At 43.0% G+C, this 23369-nt stretch overlaps 1 protein-coding gene and 1 non-coding gene across 4 annotated transcripts in view; both read left to right on the top strand.

The window, feature by feature from the left end:
• The window catches only part of LOC124798400 (peroxisomal multifunctional enzyme type 2), a 146717-nt gene that overhangs the window by 20943 nt on the left and 102405 nt on the right, over positions 1–23369 (top strand). For all 3 annotated transcript variants that reach the window (XM_047261786.1, XM_047261787.1, XM_047261785.1), the window contains exons 2-4: positions 5787–5853; positions 9470–9607; positions 9719–9871. In XM_047261786.1, coding sequence (XP_047117742.1) covers positions 5796–5853; positions 9470–9607; positions 9719–9871 — 349 coding nt within the window. In that variant the 5' untranslated portion in view covers positions 5787–5795. The remainder of the gene's footprint in view (positions 1–5786; positions 5854–9469; positions 9608–9718; positions 9872–23369) is intronic.
• On the top strand, positions 15682–15756 carry Trnal-cag. The gene has a single exon. It is a non-coding gene; the product is annotated as a tRNA-Leu (tRNA).

Raw genomic sequence — 23369 nt, 5'->3', positions numbered from 1 at the left:
TCTGGTTGTATTCAAATTTGTATTTTGCAGAGATTTGGCCAGTTCTTTGCATAGTCAAAACACTTCATTAGCGAATGTCATGTAAAAAATGTCTCAAACTTTTCTTGCCACTTCGCGTAGCCTCAAAGGGCTGACAGTCTTCTTTATTTGTAATTGAGTTCTGTGCATTCCATATTTCAGTCACTGTTTTCTTGATGTAGTGTTCAGGGAAATGTTTCAGAGATTTTACCCTTATAGCTCATGGGTTGGACGTCAGTCATTGAACTTTCAGTTCTATACACTCTCTCAGTGAAAAAGACTCTTCTTTCTGTGGCCTTTAATTGGTTTCTAGGTCACTCTTTTCTTCATAATGTAGCTGCAGATAAGGAACAATCCATTCCTATTTACAATATCTGCCATTCCTTCGCAGAAGCTTAAGACAGGATAGGATAGGACATAGTTGGAGCTATGACATTTAATGTCATCTGATGTAGGCAGCAGCTTCAAGGATGTGACAGTTTGATTCAACTATGAGCAAAAATTGCTGTCAACTAAAATACTGGATTTGTCTGTAAATCATGTACATCTCCTTGTAAAGGTAAAAATCTTGCCATTTATGCAGTAACTGATGTTCTTCAGATCTATAGGCGTTCCACAATGTCACCCAAAGTGAAAGAAAGAATTAAGAGGGCTTCTGCTGAATTCTGTGGGATAGACTTACAGCCAATCAAAGTACTCAAGAGAGCAGCACTGATAAACTTGATGTAGGCTGCATTAAATGTTGATGTTTATTCTGAACCGATCAGTGTAAAAGGATAACTGCTCCATCCTCAACTGTGTCTGGGCACATATTGGGCTAAAACTGCACAAGGTGTTGCCAACAACAAGCAGTGTGCAGGGTCCTAGTGCAGATGGCTTAAGCTTTTTCCTCATTGTTTCAGAGTGTAGCTTGAATAATTACTTTCACTAGAGGGCTCTGATTTACTTAGAATATCTTACACTTACATCCCTGTATGCATCTCGTCAACCTTCACATCTCTCCCTTCCACCCATCTGTAAATCTTGCACACTAGTTTCAGTTGCCATTGGATAGACCAATTATTATTGTTTCATCATATCACAGTAATGTGTATTTGAGCATGAGGTAACAAATTTATGTGTGTATTGTGAAAAGATTTTCATTATCGGAATATGGTTGGTGAGGTCATCATTTAGGTATCTGTGAGGCCTGTCAATAATGAAGATCATATTATGATCTTCAGTAGTTAGCAGTATTTGCTGTGATTGAGTGTGGGGAAATAACAGCAGATGGAGGAAAGTTTTCAGTACTTTTAAGCAAGTTGGATATTGTGTGAACCGTGAATTCCTACAGATAACTGAGAAGCAGTGGTGTTTGAAGATTTTAATACTGAATTTGTTTGGATAGTTCTGATTGAGGGCATTTAGAATGGGTGATGTACAGCTTTAGTTTGATTCTCAGAATTAACATTCCCAACAAAAACAGGAGGACATAGTGCAGCAGCAATTGATAATTTATTTCTAATTCCAAATACTTTTCATGAAGTAAATTAGCCCCTTAATAAATTATATATCTGACTGTAATGGTCAAATGGCAGCAATAAAACATCCCCATGAATTAGGTCGAACTAAGAAAGGAAACTTACAGTGTAACAAGGTCATAAATGCCAATCCAGTTATATTATTCAGAGATAGTTTACTTGATGAACAATGGGAAGAAGTTTAATGAGGGCACACTGTAGTGAAAAATTTGATAATTTCCCAATAACATTCCTACTAAACTGTGAACCCACCTTCTTTTTAGAATGGGCTTGTGAAAACTAAGAGAGAGGGTGGCAAACATTTGGGATGAAAATATCGTGTACCAAAAAAAGGGACCATTCTTTACTGCAGAGGACAAGTTATAATCAAGAATTAAGGGGGACTACAAGCAGTATAGCAACATTCTTGATCGTGTCATAAAAAAGGGAGCAACCATGTACTAAGTGCGCATGCATGCATGCATGCATGCATGCATGCGCGTGCGCGCCCACACACACACACACACACACACACACACACACACACTCACAGGAACAAAGCAAAGGCTGTTTGCAGCATTACTGAAAGTGAAACAAATAAACTGAGTATGGTAAGACAAACAATATTCAGCTCCCAGAAGACAGTAGTAGCCAGAAAAATAATGTTAAATTCAAATAATTTGTTAAATTTAATGAAATATTTTGGGAAAGAGTATAAAATTGAACAACCTTTCTGAGAATAATTTTTTAACAGCAGCTCAGTTTGACCTCTGTAAAGTTCAGAGCAATATAATATGATTTCTCAAATTCAATACTGGTAGAACCAAACAACAAAATTACCATTTGGCATTTTGTATGAACATGTAAAAATCATAAAACTCAACAAGGGAAACTAAAATAGTGTGAAAGCTCAGGATCATTAACAAATGATCCAATAGGAATAAGATTAAAATTGGAGTGGGAAAATGTGAAATATGTTGTCTCACAACGCTTAGTGCTTGGTTCCCTTCTGTTCTAGCACTAGCCATAATATATTGTTAGTATGCTGTACAAAAGGAGCTGGCAATATTTGTTTCTGCCTAATCTATAATTTGACTCATTCCATATCCCTGAAGGCTCTCCTTCATGATCGGATTTGCAAAACACTGTGTGAGAATGAATGAACACATATGTAATATGATGTGTTCCCATATAAGAGTATATTATGTCTGAGTGCAAATGTCCTGCTTCATATTTCTGACACATGTCTGCTCCTTTTGATTATCTGCTTAGAGTGAATGGCCTTCATGACCCCTTCTCCCCCATTTATGAAGAGGGACTAAGTCAAAGGTTTTTTTACCTCTTTCACACTTAATTTGCAGTATTTAGGTATGAAATTCTATTTTGAGTGAAGTTGGTGTTTGGTAAAATGAGGGCAAATACTTTGTCAATCTTCTAGAAAAGTCAGCTTTGTGGTTAAGGAATTATTCTTGCCAGTAGCAAACTAACACTTTCAGCAGCTTAACTTTGTAAGCTTCTAATTTTTCTGCCAATATGTTCTCAATGTTCCAGAAAATGTTCTCAATGTTACAATAGCAAGTAGTGGGTCCATCTTTGTCAAATGTAATGTAAACTGTCAATTTTCTTACAGGCTTTGTACAGCATATAAAATATGTTAATAACATTCGTTGAATTGTGAATGAAAATTAAAAATGTCCAACAACTGCATTTGATGAGAATGATAAAAACAGTGTCTTTCTTCCCTTATAAATGGTCCTCTTCTGTTTCATGTTGTTGACACCTTTTTACATGTGCTGTTGTGTACAGTTTATGAAGGGCAGATATAAACTACTATTTGGTAATTGTGATAATCTTTTCTGTTTATACACTGTCCAGTAACATTAATGTTACCGCCTGTCAAAAGCTTGAATAACCACCTTTTGGAGTGCAGACTCCTGCGAGAAGTGTAGGAAGCAAATCACCGAGTTTCTGGAAAGTACTGACAGGGTTCTAGAGCCATGCCGACTCCACTGCTGTGGCCAGCAGCGCTAGGTTTCTCGGTTGAGGATCCATGGCATGAACAGATTCTCTATTGGGTGTTAATCCGGGGAGTTTGGTGGCCAGGGGATTATGGTAAACTCATTCTGATGCTCTTTGAACCACACTCTGTGAGCTGTGTGACACATTGCATTGTCCTGCTGGTAGATGCCATCTTGCCAAGGAAAAACAGACTGCATGTAGGAGTGGACGTGATCCCCAAGGATGGATGCATATTTGTTTGATCTGTTGTGCCTTCTAGAATGATGAGATCACCAAGGCAGTGCCATATAAACATTCCCCAGACCATAACTCCTTCCTCTGGCCTGGACCCTTCTGGCAATTGTTGTAGGGTTTTTACTTTCAGGCGTTTCACATCCAATGGAGGATAAAACATGATGCATCTGAAAAGGCCACATGTCACCACTCAGTGGACATCCAGTTGTGGTACTGGCATGCAGATCCAGCCTTCGTCACCAATTAACAGTAGTCATCATGAGTGAATGAATCAGGCGCATGCTGCAGAGGCCCATACGGTGCAATATTCACTGAATGTTCACTGAGGAGACGTTGCTCGTAGCTCCTCGGTTGATCTGGGTGATTCGTTGCACAACAGTTGTACATATATTTGCTCATACACATATCCGCAGCTGCATTCACCACTGTCATCTATGGCCTGTGGTGCACCTCAGTTGTCTCAGCACTGGTTTTGTATAGCGCCATTTTGCCTTGCACAGTATATTAACTATGGAGGCCAGTGAACAGTGTACAAACTTAGCCGTTTCAGGAAAGTTTCCATCATTGACCTGAAAGCCAATGATCATGCCCCTTTGAAAGTCAGATAAATTGCTCCATTTTTGCATTATGACAACAACTGCACTGTTTTCCACATCCCCTGACATGATTTGTATACCCTCCACTGCCATTGCTGCCATCTGCAGCCTGCGAGTGGTTATTGCACGTTGTTGTCGAACATAGGCCTTCTCTAAATTTCTTTTTAAGCTGGAAATCTTCACTGAATGTATTTTTAGTTAAAAATGTAGTGCTGGAACTGAAACACAGTACTAAGAAAGGGAATTAAGAACTAGCTTAGTCAGTGGCAAACAAGTGGTCAAGGCTTGTAACTGTGATAGTGCGAAAATATAGAAACCAAAAATGGGTTTTTCAAAACAAAGTTCTCTTCTCTTCCTTGTGGCTGAAGGGGAAATTAGGAAAATACTGGAAAAAGCTGTCTTGTTTATCAAAGCAAATTGTAGCCTGCCTAAAATCTTTATTAAGTAGTCTTTCGTGTGTATGTTTTCTCTTTTTATTTTTGAGTGACAGCATAATGTCCTGTGTAACCTTTTAAGGATTCTCTGAACCTCTCTACTTTTTTTTTTTTTAAACAAGTGTGTCAATGTCTAAAGTTCAAATTCTAGTACCCAGTTTTTGCTGCTATTTTATTTATTGTGGGGCTGTTCATAAAATTATTGGTACATTGAAACTCCAGACACTAAACGAATGTTTGTGTAAGTGTCTTGCCACCAGGCTAAGCACTGCAATGCTATAATTGCATGCTTTGAATTTAGCAATGTTCTTTTATTTTGGATGGAGTAAGTGAGGTCGAGGCAGTTGACTTGTACTTGGTCTGTCCTGCTGTCCAGATTTAGTTTTTTTATATGGTTTCTGTAAATCATCCAAGAAGAATGCTGTGCCACACAATAAAACACAAGTCTCTTGCCAATGCCTTGCTGTGTCTTATTTCACACAACCTTGTCTTTGTGATGAATGCCAATTTTCTGGTGTAACCCCAAATCTAGAATGTACAAAATAAAAAGTTATTGAACATGGGCAGACGTGTCATTTCTTGTATTTTGTTTGTCTGAAGCTGCTAACAAAATCAAATTTTTGGTTATAACACTTATCATTTTACATTTTGACATCTATATTGTTGCTTAAAAACATTCTGTGCCACTAACAGCTTTTGTATTTATAATGTGTCAGCTGCATTGTTTCCTACAGTTGTAAAGTAGAACTACTTTGTGCCTCATATCATTGTATAGCTATTCATTTGGCCTACCCTGTAAGGATTGTGCTTATGTTTATATTTTCTGCATGATGAGGCAGTACATTTTCATTTCTTGTATGGACTTATTTGGAAATACTTGATTTTTCTCACTTACAATTATTGTGAATACTGAATTGTCATCTGATTCTGCTTAGATAATCCTTTATTTCCTGTTGAATCTTGTAATATGTAAAGGTTTATTTCAGTTTCCAGTCATGGCTGACAAACTGAGGTTTGATGGACGAGTCGCTGTGGTGACAGGTGCAGGAGCAGGTAGGAAACCACAAAAAGAGCACTCTTTATCTTTCAAGCTTTTGCTGTTGTTACTTCGTATTATATAGAGTCGTAAAGCAGAGAATGTAAATAAGTATGTTGTCTTGAAATCCTTGAGAAAAGAGTTTATTGTCCCTTAGGTTTAGTTAGAAGGAGGAAATTCTGACTCACTGTTCTGAAACAACTATTGAACAGAGCCTATTCCATAACCAAGACTCTAATCCATGTATCTGTGGTGGTGCTCAACGTGGAACTAGCCACTTTGAATTCTGATGTTGGAAGAAATAAATCCTGATCACCAGACTTTGTGCCAAACTTCTAGCTTAAATTCCGAATATCTCTGCGTATTTAATAGAAAGAGCACTTATGGCAATTGACAGTTATGAAATAGATTCACATAGGCCTACTGCAGCTATGTGTTGACGTCAACTGTTCGTGACACGCGAAAATTTATGTCAGACAGGGTCTCGTACCTGGATTTCCTGTTGATCGTGGGTGAGCACACCTGCAGCACCGATCCAAACTACCATATCTCACATAGTCACAGCCGTTATGTTCTCATAATTTGTGATTCCCATACAGGGAAATACAAATATCATCATTGCAGCCTGTCGAGGCATGGATACATCACTGATGTGTCCAGTGTCTGTGTTTATACAGTGTCTGCTGCATCTTCTCAGCACAATGTCCTTCAGACATGCAGAAAGAGCAGACTTTGTCACTGACAGTTACAGTTGTGGTAAAAATTATGAGATAGATCGCAATATGGGTCTATTCCTTCAGACATTCGTTCATGTCTGAAGACTGTTGTATTGTGTAGACACAGATACTATATAAACACAGGCACTGTAATCATCAGTGACTTGGATAGTGATCTGTCCAAAGTACTATGTCAGTATAATAAAAGTGCAGCTACTCATAGAGGTCCAGTGCGAACTGTAATTATTGTATGGCAGTGAAACTTCATCAGTGTTCTAATGCGAAACAGATTTATGTTGGGGAAAAAAGTTCCAGTTTTGGCCACCAGCTGCAGGCCTGGCACCGTGAATGCAAGACAGACAGGCGTATAGAAATGTTTCCATATGTAATAGATTAGAAATGGGACATGGGCAAAAAAGGTCAAACAATATGAGTATTGGGGACATAGACGAGATGTTGTAAAGCACCAACTTTGCTCCTGGTGCCCAAAATTGTAACTATTCTTTTTCCAGCTTAAATCAGTTCCACATTAATGCATTAGTAAGACTGCAAAGTTTCACTGGCATACAATAATTATAGCCTACACTGGACCTCTGGCAGTAGCTGCACTGTAATTATGGCCACCTGGTGTATGCATGTTAAGCATCATGACCTTTGTTACTTTCTGAGAGAAGCATAGTATGTGACGGCACCAGGTTTCACTCCCTCAATTCTCTCATAATCACCAATGTTACGCTACAATTCTACTCACACTCATCACAGTCACATTCACTTTACAGACATGTGCAAGGCACAGTGCACACATGCGTTGAAGGAAAGGTGCCACTGTAAACAAAGAAAGAAGGCCTTTTCAGCTAGACAGCAAAACGTAACCCGTAGGTTTTCCCAAATGACAATGGCACACAACTTTACATCTTACTATTTCACCAGTTATTAGAAATGCATATGTAGAGAATCCAGTATTAATGCAAGAGATTCTGGAGAATACGTAATACTTTGTTTCAAGACAAGGTGAAATCTGTTTCCTTTGAGCATAAGAAATATTATAGTGACTGGCTATAGCACCTAATTTTGATGTGAGCAGCATTGTTTTGTCACACATGTTTTCATGTTTTTAAATCTCTGCTCTTCCCGGTCACAAATTTTTTCCAACATTTGGGCTTATAGTTGCTACCTAGAACATACACACATAAAAAAAAGTTTTGCACCACCCTGGTTCCCAGAACTCCTGAAAATAGATGTTAACTGTGGATAGTGTATCACAGACACAGTCCCTTTGACTATTCAGAGGTGTCACTAAACCCTCCCAAAGAAACAAACAACCATGCATGAGCAGTGGCTATTAGACGGAGGGAGTGCGACAGCCAATCTGTTCCAGTCATTCCAGCAGGAAGGAGGTACACGGCTCGTGTTGTCTGTAGTTCAGCCATGCCTAGACGGTCAATAACGTGGTTTGATTGTGTCCACATTGTTACTTTGTGCCAGGAAGGGCTCTCAACAAGGGAAGTGTCTAGGTGTCTTGGAGTGAACTATAACAATGTTGTTTAGACATGGAGTAGATACAGAGAGATAGGAACTGTCGATGACATGCCTTGCTCAGACTGCCCAAGGGCTACTACTACAGTGGATGACTGCTACCTACAGATTATGGCTGAGAAGAACCCTGATAGCAATGCCACCATATTGAATAATGCTTTTTGTGCAGCCACAGGACGTCGTGTTATGACTCAAACTGTGTGCAATAGGCTGTATGATGCACAATTTCGCTTCCAACGTCCATGGCAAAGTCCATCTTTACAACCATGACACCATGTAGTGCGGTACACATGGGCCCAAAAACATGCCAAATGGACTGCTCAGGATTGGCATCACATTCTCTTCACCGATGAGTTTCGCATACGCCTTCAACCAGACAATCATCCGAGACGTGTTTGGAGGCAACCCGGTCAGGCTGAACGCCTTAAACACACTGTCCAGCGAGTGCAGCAAGGTGCAGGTTCCCTGCTGTTTTGGGGTGGCATTATGTGGGGCCGACGTACGATGCTGGTGGTCATGGAAGGCGCCGTAATGGCTGTACGCTATGCGAATGCCATCCTCTGACCAATAGTGCAACCATATCAGCAGCATGTTGGCGAGGCATTCATCTTCATGGATGACAATTCATGCCCCCATCGTGCACATCTTGTGAATGACTTCCTTCAGGATAATGACATCGCTCAACTAGAGTGACCACCATGCTCTCCAGACATGAACCCTATTGAACATGCCTGGGATAGATTGAAAAGGACTGTTTATGGACAAAGTAACCTACCAAACACTTTGAGGGATCTACACTGAATCGCCATTGGGGAGTGGGACAATCTGGACCAACAGTGCCTTGATGAACTTGTGGATAGTATGCCATGACGAACTTACCAATGCAAGAGAACGTGCTACTGGGATTAGAGGTACCGGTGCCTACAGCAATCTGGACCACCACCTCTGGAGGTCTCGCTGTATGGTGGTACAACATGCAATGTGTGGTTTTCATGAGCAATAAAAAGGGAAGAAATGATGTTTATGTTGATCTCTATTTCAATTTTCTGTACAGGTTCTGGAACTCTCGAACCGAGGTGATGCAAAATGTTTTTTGATGTGTGTATTACCAAAAGTGGACATAGAGTTTTGTTATTTCTGTGATATAGTGTGGCTTCCTTGCTGTATTGGCAAGTTCAATAATTGTATGCAAGTGTAATTTGAAAATGTATGCAAATATAATTGTTTATTGACAGTGTAATGAATTGTTATGATAAGCATCATTATCAGCTGTTTGTCAGCACATATCATGTGGAAGCTAACTACTGTTGTTTTATATGATTCTGTCTTTCGTTTGTGAAACTGTGACATGGTAATTTCTCATTCCATATAATTTCTGTAGGTCTCGGTCGTGCTTACGCTCTTCTTTTTGCGGAAAGAGGTGCATCTGTTGTCGTAAATGACCTTGGTGGTGGTCGACATGGTGAAGGTCAGAGTACAAATGCAGCTGATAGTGTTGTGCAGGAGATTAAAAGAAAAGGTAACAAATATATTTTTATAACTTGGTTAAGTTGCATCTCTTTGAAACACTTGTGGAATGATTTGAGTTTTGTTGAAGGAACTGTCATTTTTCAAAGTCTTATTGTTAAAGGTGGTGTTGCTGTAGCAGATTACAATTCAGTTGAAGATGGACACAAGATCATTGACACAGCTCTCAATAATTTTGGCCGTGTGGACATTGTTGTCAATAATGCTGGAATTCTTAGAGACAAATCATTTGCACGAATAAGTGACACAGACTGGGGTAAGCATGATTACTTTTTTACAAAAAGTGACTGAATAATGAAGACTGCTATGTTGGGTTATTTAAAATTACTGTTAGGTCTTAGGGGGATCATTGTTTACGTGAAATCTCATGGATAGCTTTGGCTTGGATCCCTCATTTATTTCCAGTCAATAATGACAAATAAGTATCCATTGATTATTGACCTGTTGTACAGCGAAAGGAACCAAACACTTGTAAAAAGATTTTCTTTAGAAAATACCATCGTAATCAAGTAAATATTAAGCTACTAATACCAGAGAAACAGAAGCTATGTAATGAATCTGAGGAGGCAGCAGCTTTGTTCAGTGTTGCAGCTCTATTACTAATTTACTCAATCAGAATTAAGATGGCATACAGGAGGTGGACAAATATATGGAAACACCACAAACCCACACTACCACACCTAATTCAGTGTAGGTAAACTGTTGGCATTCAAAACAGCTTCTATTATCTTGTAATGAATAAATACAGGTCCTGTATGGTTTTCAGGGGAATGTTATACCATTTTCCTGCAAAATAGTGGCAAGTAGAGGTAGCAATGGTGGAGGTTGATAGCAATGGGGCACCCTCCTCTCCAATGTAGACCATAAAGGCTCAGTAATATTGAAATCTGGTGAGCGGTGGTGAGGGGAGATGTGCCAGTTCTCCTTGTGCTCACAAAACCAGTCCTGGATGATGTCAGCTGTATGAACAGGCGTCGTGTCATCTTGGAATGCAGCATCACCATTGGGAAATAGACATTTCGCCAAGGGGTGGACCTCATCACTCAAAATGTGCACATAATCCTAGGCAGTAATGTGACCTTGTAGAGTAACCATGGGGCCATGGAATACTACAATATGGCCACAGAAATCCCCATCATGTTTCACTCCTGGGATGTAAACTCGGCAAGAAGTTGCAAACATTGCTCCATATTCCAGGTTTTATGGTATTGGCGCCATGTTTTCTTGTTAGGGGCCTTTGCACCACTGATGAGTGGTTTTGGAATTCCATCTCACCCGGCAATTTCCTGTTACTGGAGCTCCCTTCATATTGTTTTGGTGCTGACAGGGTATACGAGTGCAACGTTCAATTCTGCTGTGACTTTTGCAGCCACTATCCTCTTATTTTTCGTCGCAGTTGTCGCCAGTGATTATTCGTCATGATCACTCAATGCAAGCTTTTGTCCACCTTGTGACTTATTGGATGATGTTTTTCTGCTTTCCTTGTACACAGTATAAATCTTCGATACAATGCTACCTTGAAAAACCAAACACTTCTGCTACCTTGGTTAGGGAAGCACCCGCCATTCAAGCTCCAACATATTGCCCATGGTCAAATTCACTTAGCTCCAGTATAGTAATTTAGTTCCAGTATGATGGACATAGAGGAATTATAGGCAAGGTTCCAACAGATTGTAGATCATGCTGTGAAGAAATATGTGCCTAACTAGCAAATTAAGAATGGGAGAGACCCACTGTGGCTGAGTTTCGATATTTGGAAAATGCTGAGGAACCAAAGGCTGTTGCGCTCTCAATTCAAAAGAGAATGCAGAAATGATGACAGGCAAAGTAAGTAGAGATTTGTGAATCTGTAAAAAGATCTACGCACAAAACGTGCAACTTTCACCATCGTTTCTTAGTGAAAGATGTGGCCAAGAACCCGAGCAAATCCTGGTGTTATGTAAAATCCCTAAGCAGCTCTTATGCTTTCATCCATTCACTCATTGACCAGTCTGATGCAGCAGCAGAAGACAGCGAAAGGGAAGCTGAAGTTTTAAGTTTCGCATTTAGGAAATTGTTCACACAGGAGAATTGTACAAACATACTGTCATTTAGAATGAGATTTTCACTCTGCAGCGGAGTATGCGCTGATATGAAACTTCCTGGCAGATTAAAACTGTGTGCCCGACCGAGACTCGAACTCGGGACCTTTGCCTTTCGCGGGCAAGTCCTCTACCAACTGAGCTACCGAAGCACGACTCACGACCGGTACTCACAGCTTTACTTCTGCCAGTACCTCGTCTCCTACCTTCCAAACTTTACAGAAGCTCTCCTGCGAACCATGCAGAACTAGCACTCCTGAAAGAAAGGATATTGCGGAGACATGGCTTAGCCACAGGAGAGCTTCTGTACAGTTTGGAAGGTAGGAGACGAGGTACTGGCAGAAGTAAAGCTGTGAGTACCGGGCGTGAGTCGTGCTTCGGTAGCTCAGTTGGTAGAGCACTTGCCCGCGAAAGGCAAAGGTCCCGAGTTCGAGTCTCGGTCGGGCACACAGTTTTAATCTGCCAGGAAGTTTCATATCAGCGCACACTCCGCTGCAGAGTGAAAATCTCATTCTGGAAACATCCCCCAGGCTGTGGCTAAGCCATGTCTCCGCAATATCCTTTCTTTCAGGAGTGCTAGTTCTGCAAGTTTCGCAGGAGAGCTTCTGTAAAGTTTGGAAGGTAGGAGACGAGGTACTGGCAGAAGTAAAGCTGTGAGTACCGGGCGTGAGTCGTGCTTTGGTAGCTCAGTTGGTAGAGCACTTGCCCGCGAAAGGCAAAGGTCCCGAGTTCGAGTCTCGGTCGGGCACACAGTTTTAATCTGCCAGGAAGTTTCATATCAGCGCACACTCCGCTGCAGAGTGAAAATCTCATTCTGGAAACATCCCCCAGGCTGTGGCTAAGCCATGTCTCCGCAATATCCTTTCTTTCAGGAGTGCTAGTTCTGCAAGTTTCGCAGGAGAGCTTCTGTAAAGTTTGGAAGGTAGGAGACGAGGTACTGGCAGAAGTAAAGCTGTGAGTACCGGGCGTGAGTCGTGCTTTGGTAGCTCAGTTGGTAGAGCACTTGCCCGCGAAAGGCAAAGGTCCCGAGTTCGAGTCTCGGTCGGGCACACAGTTTTAATCTGCCAGGAAGTTTCATATCAGCGCACACTCCGCTGCAGAGTGAAAATCTCATTCTGGAAACATCCCCCAGGCTGTGGCTAAGCCATGTCTCCGCAATATCCTTTCTTTCAGGAGTGCTAGTTCTGCAAGTTTCGCAGGAGAGCTTCTGTAAAGTTTGGAAGGTAGGAGACGAGGTACTGGCAGAAGTAAAGCTGTGAGTACCGGGCGTGAGTCGTGCTTCGGTAGTTCAGTTGGTAGAGCACTTGCCCGCGAAAGGCAAAGGTCCCGAGTACGAGTCTCGGTCGGGCTCACAGTTTTAATCTGCCAGGAAGTTTCATATCAGCGCACACTCCGCTGCAGAGTGAAAATCTCATTCTGGAAACATCCCCCAGGCTGTGGCTAAGCCATGTCTCCGCAATATCCTTTCTTTCAGGAGTGCTAGTTCTGCAAGTTTCGCACGAGAGCTTCTGTAAAGTTTGGAAGGTAGGAGACGAGGTACTGGCAGAAGTAAAGCTGTGAGTACCGGGCGTGAGTCGTGCTTCGGTAGCTCAGTTGGTAGAGCACTTACCCGCGAAAGGCAAAGGTCCCGAGTTTGAGTCTCGGTCGGGCACACAGTTTTAATCTGCCAGGAAGTTTCATATCAGCGCACACTCCGCTCCAGAGTGAAAATCTCATTCTGGAAACATCCCCCAGGCTGTGGTTAAGCCATGTCTCCGCAATATCCTTTCTTTCAGGAGTGCTAGTTCTGCAAGTTTCGCAGGAGAGCTTCTGTAAAGTTTGGAAGGTAGGAGACGAGGTACTGGCAGAAGTAAAGCTGTGAGTACCGGGCGTGAGTCGTGCTTCGGTAGCTCAGTTGGTAGAGCACTTGCCCGCGAAAGGCAAAGGTCCCGAGTTCGAGCCTCGGTCGGGCACACAGTTTTAATCTGCCAGGAAGTTTCATATCAGCGCACACTCCGCTGCAGAGTGAAAATCTCATTCTGGAAACATCCCCCAGGCTGTGGCTAAGCCATGTCTCCGCAATATCCTTTCTTTCAGGAGTGCTAGTTCTGCAAGTTTCGCAGGAGAGCTTCTGTAAAGTTTGGATGGTAGGAGACGAGGTACTGGCAGAAGTAAAGCTGTGAGTACCGGGCGTGAGTCGTGCTTTGGTAGCTCAGTTGGTAGAGCACTTGCCCGCGAAAGGCAAAGGTCCCGAGTTCGAGTCTCGGTCGGGCACACAGTTTTAATCTGCCAGGAAGTTTCATATCAGCGCACACTCCGCTGCAGAGTGAAAATCTTATTCTGGAAACATCCCCCAGGCTGTGGCTAAGCCATGTCTCCGCAATATCCTTTCTTTCAGGAGTGCTAGTTCTGCCAGTTTCGCAGGAGAGCTTCTGTAAAGTTTGGAAGGTAGGAGACGAGGTACTGGCAGAAGTAAAGCTGTGAGTACCGGGCGTGAGTCGTGCTTCGGTAGCTCAGTTGGTAGAGCACTTGCCCGCGAAAGGCAAAGGTCCCGAGTTCGAGTCTCGGTCGGGCACACAGTTTTAATCTGCCAGGAAGTTTCATATCAGCGCACACTCCGCTGCAGAGTGAAAATCTCATTCTGGAAACATCCCCCAGGCTGTGGCTAAGCCATGTCCCCGCAATATCCTTTCTTTCAGGAGTGCTAGTTCTGCAAGTTTCGCAGGAGAGCTTCTGTAAAGTTTGGAAGGTAGGAGACGAGGTACTGGCAGAAGTAAAGCTGTGAGTACCGGGCGTGAGTCGTGCTTTGGTAGCTCAGTTGGTAGAGCACTTGCCCACGAAAGGCAAAGGTCCCGAGTTCGAGTCTCGGTCGGGCACACAGTTTTAATCTGCCAGGAAGTTTCATATTAGCGCATACTCCGCTGCAGAGTGAAAATCTCATTCTGGAAACATCCTCCAGGCTGTGGCTAAGCCATGTCTCCGCAATATCCTTTCTTTCAGGAGTGCTAGTTCTGCAAGTTTCGCAGGAGAGCTTCTGTAAAGTTTGGAATGTAGGAGACGAGGTACTGGCAGAAGTAAAGCTGTGAGTACCGGGCGTGAGTCGTGCTTCGGTAGCTCAGTTGGTAGAGCACTTGCCCGCGAAAGGCAAAGGTCCCAAGTTCGAGTCTCGGTCGGGCACACAGTTTTAATCTGCCAGGAAGTTTCATATCAGCGCACACTCCGCTGCAGAGTGAAAATCTCGTTCTGGAAACATCCCCCAGGCTGTGGCTAAGCCATGTCTCCGCAATATCCCTTCTTTCAGGAGTGCTAGTTCTGCAAGTTTCGCAGGAGAGCTTCTGTAAAGTTTGGAAGGTAGGAGACGAGGTACTGGCAGAAGTAAAGCTGTGAGTACCGGGCGTGAGTCGTGCTTTGGTAGCTCAGTTGGTAGAGCACTTGCCCGCGAAAGGCAAAGGTCCCGAGTTCGAGTCTCGGTCGGGCACACAGTTTTAATCTGCCAGGAAGTTTCATATCAGCGCACACTCCGCTGCAGAGTGAAAATCTCATTCTGGAAACATCCCCCAGGCTGTGGCTAAGCCATGTCTCCGCAATATCCTTTCTTTCAGGAGTGCTAGTTCTGCAAGTTTCGCAGGAGAGCTTCTGTAAAGTTTGGAAGGTAGGAGACGAGGTACTGGCAGAAGTAAAGCTGTGAGTACCAGGCGTGAGTCGTGCTTCGGTAGCTCAGTTGGTAGAGCACTTGCCCGCAGAAGGCAAAGGTCCCGAGTTCGAGTCTCGGTCAGGCACACAGTTTTAATCTGCCAGGGAGTTTCATATCAGCGCACACTCCGCAGCAGAGTGAAATTCTCATTCTGGAAACATCCCCCAGGCTGTGGCTAAGCCATGTCTCCGCAATATCCTTTCTTTCAGGAGTGCTAGTTCTGCAAGTTTCGCAGGAGAGCTTCTGTAAAGTTTGGAAGGTAGGAGACGAGGTACTGGCAGAAGTAAAGCTGTGAGTACCGGGCGTGAGTCGTGCTTCGGTAGCTCAGTTGGTAGAGCACTTGCCCGCAGAAGGCAAAGGTCCCGAGTTCGAGTCTCGGTCGGGCACACAGTTTTAATTTGCCAGGAAGTTTCATATCAGGGCACACTCCGCTGCAGAGTGAAAATCTCATTCTGGAAACATCCCCCAGGCTGTGGCTAAGCCATGTCTCCGCAATATCCTTTCTTTCAGGAGTGCTAGTTCTGCAAGTTTCGCAGGAGAGCTTCTGTAAAGTTTGGAAGGTAGGAGACGAGGTACTGGCAGAAGTAAAGCTGTGAGTACCGGGCGTGAGTCGTGCTTCGGTAGCTCAGTTGGTGGAGCACTTGCCCGCGAAAGGCAAAGGTCCCGAGTTCGAGTCTCGGTCGGGCACACAGTTTTAATCTGCCAGGAAGTTTCATATCAGCGCACACTCCGCTGCAGAGTGAAAATCTCATTCTGGAAACATCCCCCAGGCTGTGGCTAAGCCATGTCTCCGCAATATCCTTTCTTTCAGGAGTGCTAGTTCTGCAAGTTTCGCAGGAGAGCTTCTGTAAAGTTTGGAAGGTAGGAGACGAGGTACTGGCAGAAGTAAAGCTGTGAGTACCGGGCGTGAGTCGTGCTTCGGTAGCTCAGTTGGTAGAGCACTTGCCCGCGAAAGGCAAAGGTCCCGAGTTCGAGTCTCTGTCGGGCACACAGTTTTAATCTGCCAGGAAGTTTCATATCAGCGCACACTCCGCTGCAGAGTGAAAATCTCATTCTGGAAACATCCCCCAGGCTGTGGCTAAGCCATGTCTCCGCAATATCCTTTCTTTCAGGAGTGCTAGTTCTGCAAGTTTCGCAGGAGAGCTTCTGTAAAGTTTGGAAGGTAGGAGACGAGGTACTGGCAGAAGTAAAGCTGTGAGTACCGGGCGTGAGTCGTGCTTTGGTAGCTCAGTTGGTAGAGCACTTGCGCGCGAAAGGCAAAGGTCCCGAGTTCGAGTCTCGGTCGGGCACACAGTTTTAATCTGCCAGGAAGTTTCATATCAGCGCACACTCCGCTGCAGAGTGAAAATCTCATTCTGGAAACATCCCCCAGGCTGTGGCTAAGCCATGTCTCCGCAATATCCTTTCATTCAGGAAAGCTAGTTCTGCAAGTTTCGCAGGAGAGCTTCTGTAAAGTTTGGAAGGTAGGAGACGAGGTACTGGCAGAAGTAAAGCTGTGAGTACCGAGCGTGAGTCGTGCTTCGGTAGCTCAGTTGGTAGAGCACTTGCCCGCGAAAGGCAAAGGTCCCGAGTTCGAGTCTCGGTCGGGTACACAGTTTTAATCTGCCAGGAAGTTTCATATCAGCGCGCACTCCGCTGCAGAGTGAAAATCTCATTCTGGAAACATCCCCCAGGCTGTGGCTAAGCCATGTCTCCGCAATATCCTTTCTTTCAGGAGTGCTAGTTCTGCAAGTTTCGCAGGAGAGCTTCTGTAAAGTTTGGAAGGTAGGAGACGAGGTACTGGCAGAAGTAAAGCTGTGAGTACCGGGCGTGAGTTGTGCTTTGGTAGCTCAGTTGGTAGAGCACTTGCCCGCGAAAGGCAAAGGTCCCGAGTTCGAGTCTCGGTCGGGCACACAGTTTTAATCTGCCAGGAAGTTTCATATCAGCGCACACTCCGCTACAGAGTGAAAATCTCATTCTGGAAACATCCCCCAGGCTGTGGCTAAGCTATGTCTCCGCAATATCCTTTCTTTCAGGAGTGCTAGTTCTGCAAGTTTCGCAGGAGAGCTTCTGTAAAGTTTGGAAGGTAGGAGACGAGGTACTGGCAGAAGTAAAGCTGTGAGTACCGGGCGTGAGTCGTGCTTCGGTAGCTCAGTTGGTAGAGCACTTGCCCGCGAAAGGCAAAGGTCCCGAGTTCGAGTCTCGGTCGGGCACACAGTTTTAATCTGCCAGGAAGTTTCATATCAGCGCACACTCCGCTGCAGAGTGAAAATCTCATTCTGGAAACATCCCCCAGGCTGTGGCTAAGCCATGTCTCCGCAATATCCTTTCTTTCAGGAGTGCTAGTTCTGCAAGTTTCGCAGGAGAGCTTCTGTAAAGTTTGGAAGGTAGGAGACGAGGTACTGGCAGAAGTAAAGCTGTGAGTACCGGGCGTGAGTCGTGCTTTGGTAGCTCAGTTGGTAGAGGACTTGCCCGCGAAAGGCAAAGGTCCCGATTTCGAGTCTCGGTCGGGCACACAGTTTTAATCTGCCAGGAAGTTTCATATCAGCGCACACTCCGCTGCAGAGTGAAAATCTCATTCAAGGCAAATGGTCGACTTCGACTATTGGGAGAATTTTAGGAGAGTGTGGTTCATTTGTAAATGAGACCGCTTATAGGACATTAGTGTGATCTACTCTTGAGTATAGTATTTGTGATCTTCACCAGATTGGATTAAAGGAAGTCATCGAAGCAATTTACAAGCATGCTGCTAGATTTGTTACTGGTATGTTTGAGAAAAACATAAGTATTACAAAGATGCTTTGTGAACTCAAAATGAGAATTCCTGGAAGGAAGGTAAAGTTCTTTCCAAGGAACACTATTGAGAAAATTTAGAGAATTGGCATTTGAAGCTGCTTGCAGAATGATTCTAGTGCTGCCAACATACATTTCATGTAAGGACCACAAAGATAAGAAACATGACATTAGGGCTCGTATGTGGGCATATAGACAGTCATTTTTCCCTCACTGTATTTGCAAGTGGAAGAGGAAAGTAGTGGTACAGGGTACCCTCTGCCATGCACTCTATGGTAGCTTGGGGGGTATGTATGTAAATGTAATGCACTCACAGTTACACAGAACACTATCCTGAGCGTGACTGACCCTTGCAACATGTTTAGGATATTCCGCAGGTTTCGTTTCTGGTCAAATACAACAGTGCGCCGGCTGGGCTAGCATCTGCATGTATGTTTTTATGATGCATTTCCCACATTGTTTCTATATTTTTGTCCAACCCCTGTAAGTGTTTATGGCATTCCACCCAAACCACGCACCCCCATCATTTACCTTCCTCCTAAGATCTACAAACCCAATTATCCTGGCCATCCTATAGTTGCTGACTTCAAAGCACCCACTGAATGTATACCTGCCTTAGTTGATCAACACGTACAACCCATAGTACAAAAACTCCCCTCCAACATCAAAGATACCAACCATTTCCTAGATCGTCTGAAATCTGTGCCGCCCCACTGCCACCACACACCTTGCTTATCACCATTGATGCCACCTCCCTCTATACCAACAGCCCCCACGTACATGCTATGTCTGCTGCTGAACATTTTCTCAGTCAGTGCCCACCTGATTCTAACCTATGACATTCTTCCTTCTCATCTTAATCAACTCTATACTTACCAACAACTACTCCACCCTTGAGGGGCAGACATACAAACAGATTAGGGGTATGGCCATGGATACCTGGATGGCTCCTTCCTATGCCAATCTTTTCATTGGTCACTTGAAAGGGGCTTTCGTGGGATCCATAAGCCTTCAGCCCCTGGTTTGGTTTAGATACATTGATGACATCTTTACCATATGGACTCATGGTGAGGCTGACCTACTAAAATTCCTGGAACCTCTGAATATCTTGTCCCAGTTCACATGGTCTTATTGTGAATCCCATGCCACTATCCTTGATGTTGATCTCATCCTCACCGGAGGCCAGCCACACATTTCCGCCCACATTAAACCTACCAACAAACAACAGTACTTACGTTTTGACAGTTGCCATCCTTTCCATGTGAAATGTTCCCTCCCATACAGCCTTGGCATCTGGGGCAAACGTATTTGTTCGTATGCAGACTCTTTACAGCAATACATCACCATTCTCACCTCAGCCTTCACTGCACGTAATTACCCCACCGGCCTAGTTAAAAAGAAGATTCCCTGGGCCATCACATCAAATCCTGGTACTGTTGATTCCTTCACAAAACAGCTTCTGAGCACACTACTGATGACTCAGTATTGTCCTGGCCTGGAATATGTTAATCAGCTACTTTGGCAGTGCCATGACGTCCTAAAATCATGCCCTGAAATGAGATCAACTTTGTCTGAAATTTTGCCCACCACACCTAGAATAGCTTTCTGTCACCCTCCCAATCTCCGCAATATTTTTGTCAGACCATATGCTCCTTCTGCACCCATCTCCCTGCCCTATGGCTCCTATCCCTGTGACTGCCCCTGCTGCAAGACTTGCCCTATGCACCCTCCTACCACCACCTATAATAGCCCTGTAATGGGCATAACATATACTATCAAAGGGAGAATCACTTGCAAAATGACACATGTCATATACCAGCTATTATGTAAACACTGTTCAGCATTCTACATTGGCATGACTACCACCAAATTATCAATTAGGATGAATGGGCATAGGCAGAGGGTATGTATTGGCAACTCACAATATCCTGTTGCAGAGCATGCTCTACAACATGACATTCGTGACCTCAGTGCTTGTTTCACCACATGCACCATCTGTATTCTCCCCCAGACATCAGTTTCTCAGAATCTGCAGGTGGTAGCTATCCCTACAACATGTCCTTGGTTCTCACCACCCACCTGGCCTTAATTTACGTTAATTTCTTCCATCTCAGCTTTTCTTCATTGTAATTACTCTTTGCTTCAATCCGTTTTAGTTTTCTACATCTTTATTTTCTTTCCTATCTATTTTTCACTGCCCCTTCCCACCTCTGTTACGTACAATGCACTTAGCTTCTCACTCTTATTAACTTGTGCACAATGTTTAAGTAATAATCTCTATTTTACATATTACCCTGTCTTCCATTTTTAAGCTCTCAGGTTTTCAAATCTTGTCCGATGCAGTCCCCAACGATCAGTCTTTCCTTCTCATCCCGTACAGTAAGTCTTCCTTGACCCGCAGTTCTGGGTGGCTTTCCCAAAATCTACCCCTTTTCCTAGACCCCTCCAGTCCTTTTCCTTCACCCCTCTTCCTTCATCTTCAACCCTTTTCTCTGAAGAAGGAGCCGCTGGCTCCGAAAGCTTGCCAATCGCAACAGTTTTTTTATGTGTGTGTTCTGCCACTGCTTGGTGAGGTGATTTTTTTATCTATCCAATTAAATAAGTTCCTTATTGAGGTATGACACTATTGTTTCTCTGTCTAGTTTGCTGAACACAAATCTTTCTGCTTGTTTGGATTCCCTATGTGTTTTGATATTCACTGTTGCTATAACTGCCTCATTGCTACTGATCCCAGTTTCGATGTGGACTTCCGCAAAGAGGTCATGTCTGTTTGTTGCCATTAGATATATAATATCTCCATCAATAGCGAGGTTCTGAACTATCATTTCTAGGCAGTTTACAGCGAAGGCAATTAGTAATGTTTCACAGGATGTCTTTTCATACCTCTATCAAAACTATAATTATCCCATTGATTGTTGGATGATTAAAATTTCCTCCAATGATTAAAGTATGATTGTGGAACTTACGTTAAGTGAACTGAGGTTTTCTCTAAAGTTTTAAGTTACATCAGGAGAAGAACAAGGTGCTCGATAGACAGACCCTATTATAAGTTTTTGTAGACCCTTGATACTGAGTCTTGCCCAAACAGTGTCCAATGCAGCTTCAATTTCTATCTCAGTGGATCTAAGTTTCTTGTCTTCTGTGACAAATACACCACCTTCATTTCCAGGTGCCCTATCCTTTCGATATATGCTTAAATTTTCCCCAAAGATCTCACTACTGTCAACTTCAGGTTTTAACTAACTTTCTGTGCCTAATATAATGCGAGTTTCAGTGTGTTTTAGGAGAGCTTCAAACTCTGGCACTTTGTCATGAATGGTTCAACAGTTAATCACGAGGATTGTGGAACTCCCATCTGTGGCAGACATTTGTGATGTTCGCCTGCTTTATTTCTTCGTTGATAGTCCTCAGTGTCGACATACTGCATTGTTATACTGGCTGAAAAATGGGGGGGTGGAAGTTCAACACTGACTACTGTAAATGATGTAGTCAACAGTTGCAAAGTTGCGCTCACAATTCTTTACTTTCACTGTGCACAGCCCCCCAATATTACACAGTTATATGGCCAGTTCACTATTGGTAAATGTTAAGCCTCATTTATTAGGTTGCAGGCAAACATCAACACACTGCTACAATAGCTTGCTGTTGAACATTATGAGCACTAAATACCTAACCACACAGTTCACAGTTCTTGCAGAGTAATAATATACTTGTGACACTATTTCTCAAGTAACTTGAACAGACATTGTCATTGCCTTAACACATGGCCCACTTGTGTTACACTAATTCATATGTTTAATGCTTTGTTGTTACTCTAACTGATACAGACTTCCTGTCGAAAATCCTCCATGGACTGACTGTCTCGGGATAAAAAATCTGGCACTGAACCTATACTTTGTTTGATGTTTAATTTACAGTAATTACAATTAAAACATAACTCATTCAGTTAACTGAATACATGTAAAAATTCCTTCTTTTTAACAGTTTCTTCTACCACAAAGATTAGGCTGAACCATTTGTTTAAATAATGAAATTAACAGATATAGTTAAGCAAACAATGCTTTTGACAAACCTGCTAATTATTTTGGGATTAATTGAGGACTTGTTTTGCTAATATGTTTTTGAATAGAGCCAAATAAATACTTTAAGAATGCTAGCAGTTCTTCTTCCAAATATTTATAATTATCACAGAATTTATGTTTGTTTATAAGTCAACAATAGAATTGAAGTCACAAAACAATTACTAATTTCACCCTATAACAAAAGATATTAACTAGGAATAGTCAAAATAAATTAGGAAATTGATTATATACACAAAACTAAGCACAAAATTAGATCAAGTGCTATATTTCCTAAGACTGAGGGCCAACCTTTCTCTTTTATGAAAATGCAGATTATACTCATTTAGGCCTTTGTTAATTGTAATTACCCAATAATAATAATAAAAAAGATGTTAAGGAGGCAGATGGCAGAACAAGAGAGGAAGTAAAAAGATCCCAGCTTGCTTCGTCATAAGTTTCTTTGGATCTTACTCTGTTACTTCTGAATTTCCCACAAATATCATTATCTGGATTGGAGGGAGATTCGCCTAATATATATATTTAAAAAAAAAAATTTAAAAGTGTAGTGCACACTTGACCCATTTAGGGGGACCCTACAACTCTCACCAAACCCTCTGAGTGTATGGTTTGGACCTTTCACCCGATTAAGAAGAAGGAGGGTGTCTTCTGTTCTGGGGCAATGCTCCAGATTGAGAGCTTCCATTGAAACTCTATGAACAAGGCTGGTATTCTCAACCCTCTCTGTTAATCACTCGAATGCTGCTAGCGTGACCTCAGAGCCTAGACAACAGGCATCATTTGTTCCAACGGGAACCACAAGTTGTATTTGTTTACACTCTGTTTCCTCAATGGCTGCCGAAATAGCCTCTTCAAGATGCTGAATGTGGTCTCCAGGCATACGCACTGAGTGTATCTAGTGTTCCTTCCCACCCCTTGCTGCCATTTCCTTAAGGGGTACCATTATTCACCTAATGTTTGAACTGCTGATGATTAATAAACATACCCTTTTCTCTCTGCCACAAAATGGGCCTCTCCAAAACGGGTGAAGTGGGTTACACTGACTCAGATTCAGACTCAATGAAAGAAGCCATTTCCAACTTGTTAGTTAGAAGGAGCGGTATAATGCCCTTAATCCTCCCTAGTTCCTAGGTCCCTGTCTATCCTGTG

The sequence above is a fragment of the Schistocerca piceifrons genome, chromosome 5, assembly GCF_021461385.2.
Source record: "Schistocerca piceifrons isolate TAMUIC-IGC-003096 chromosome 5, iqSchPice1.1, whole genome shotgun sequence".
Classification (NCBI taxonomy): Eukaryota; Metazoa; Arthropoda; class Insecta; order Orthoptera; family Acrididae; genus Schistocerca; species Schistocerca piceifrons.
This window is presented reverse-complemented; position numbering and strand designations above follow the sequence as displayed.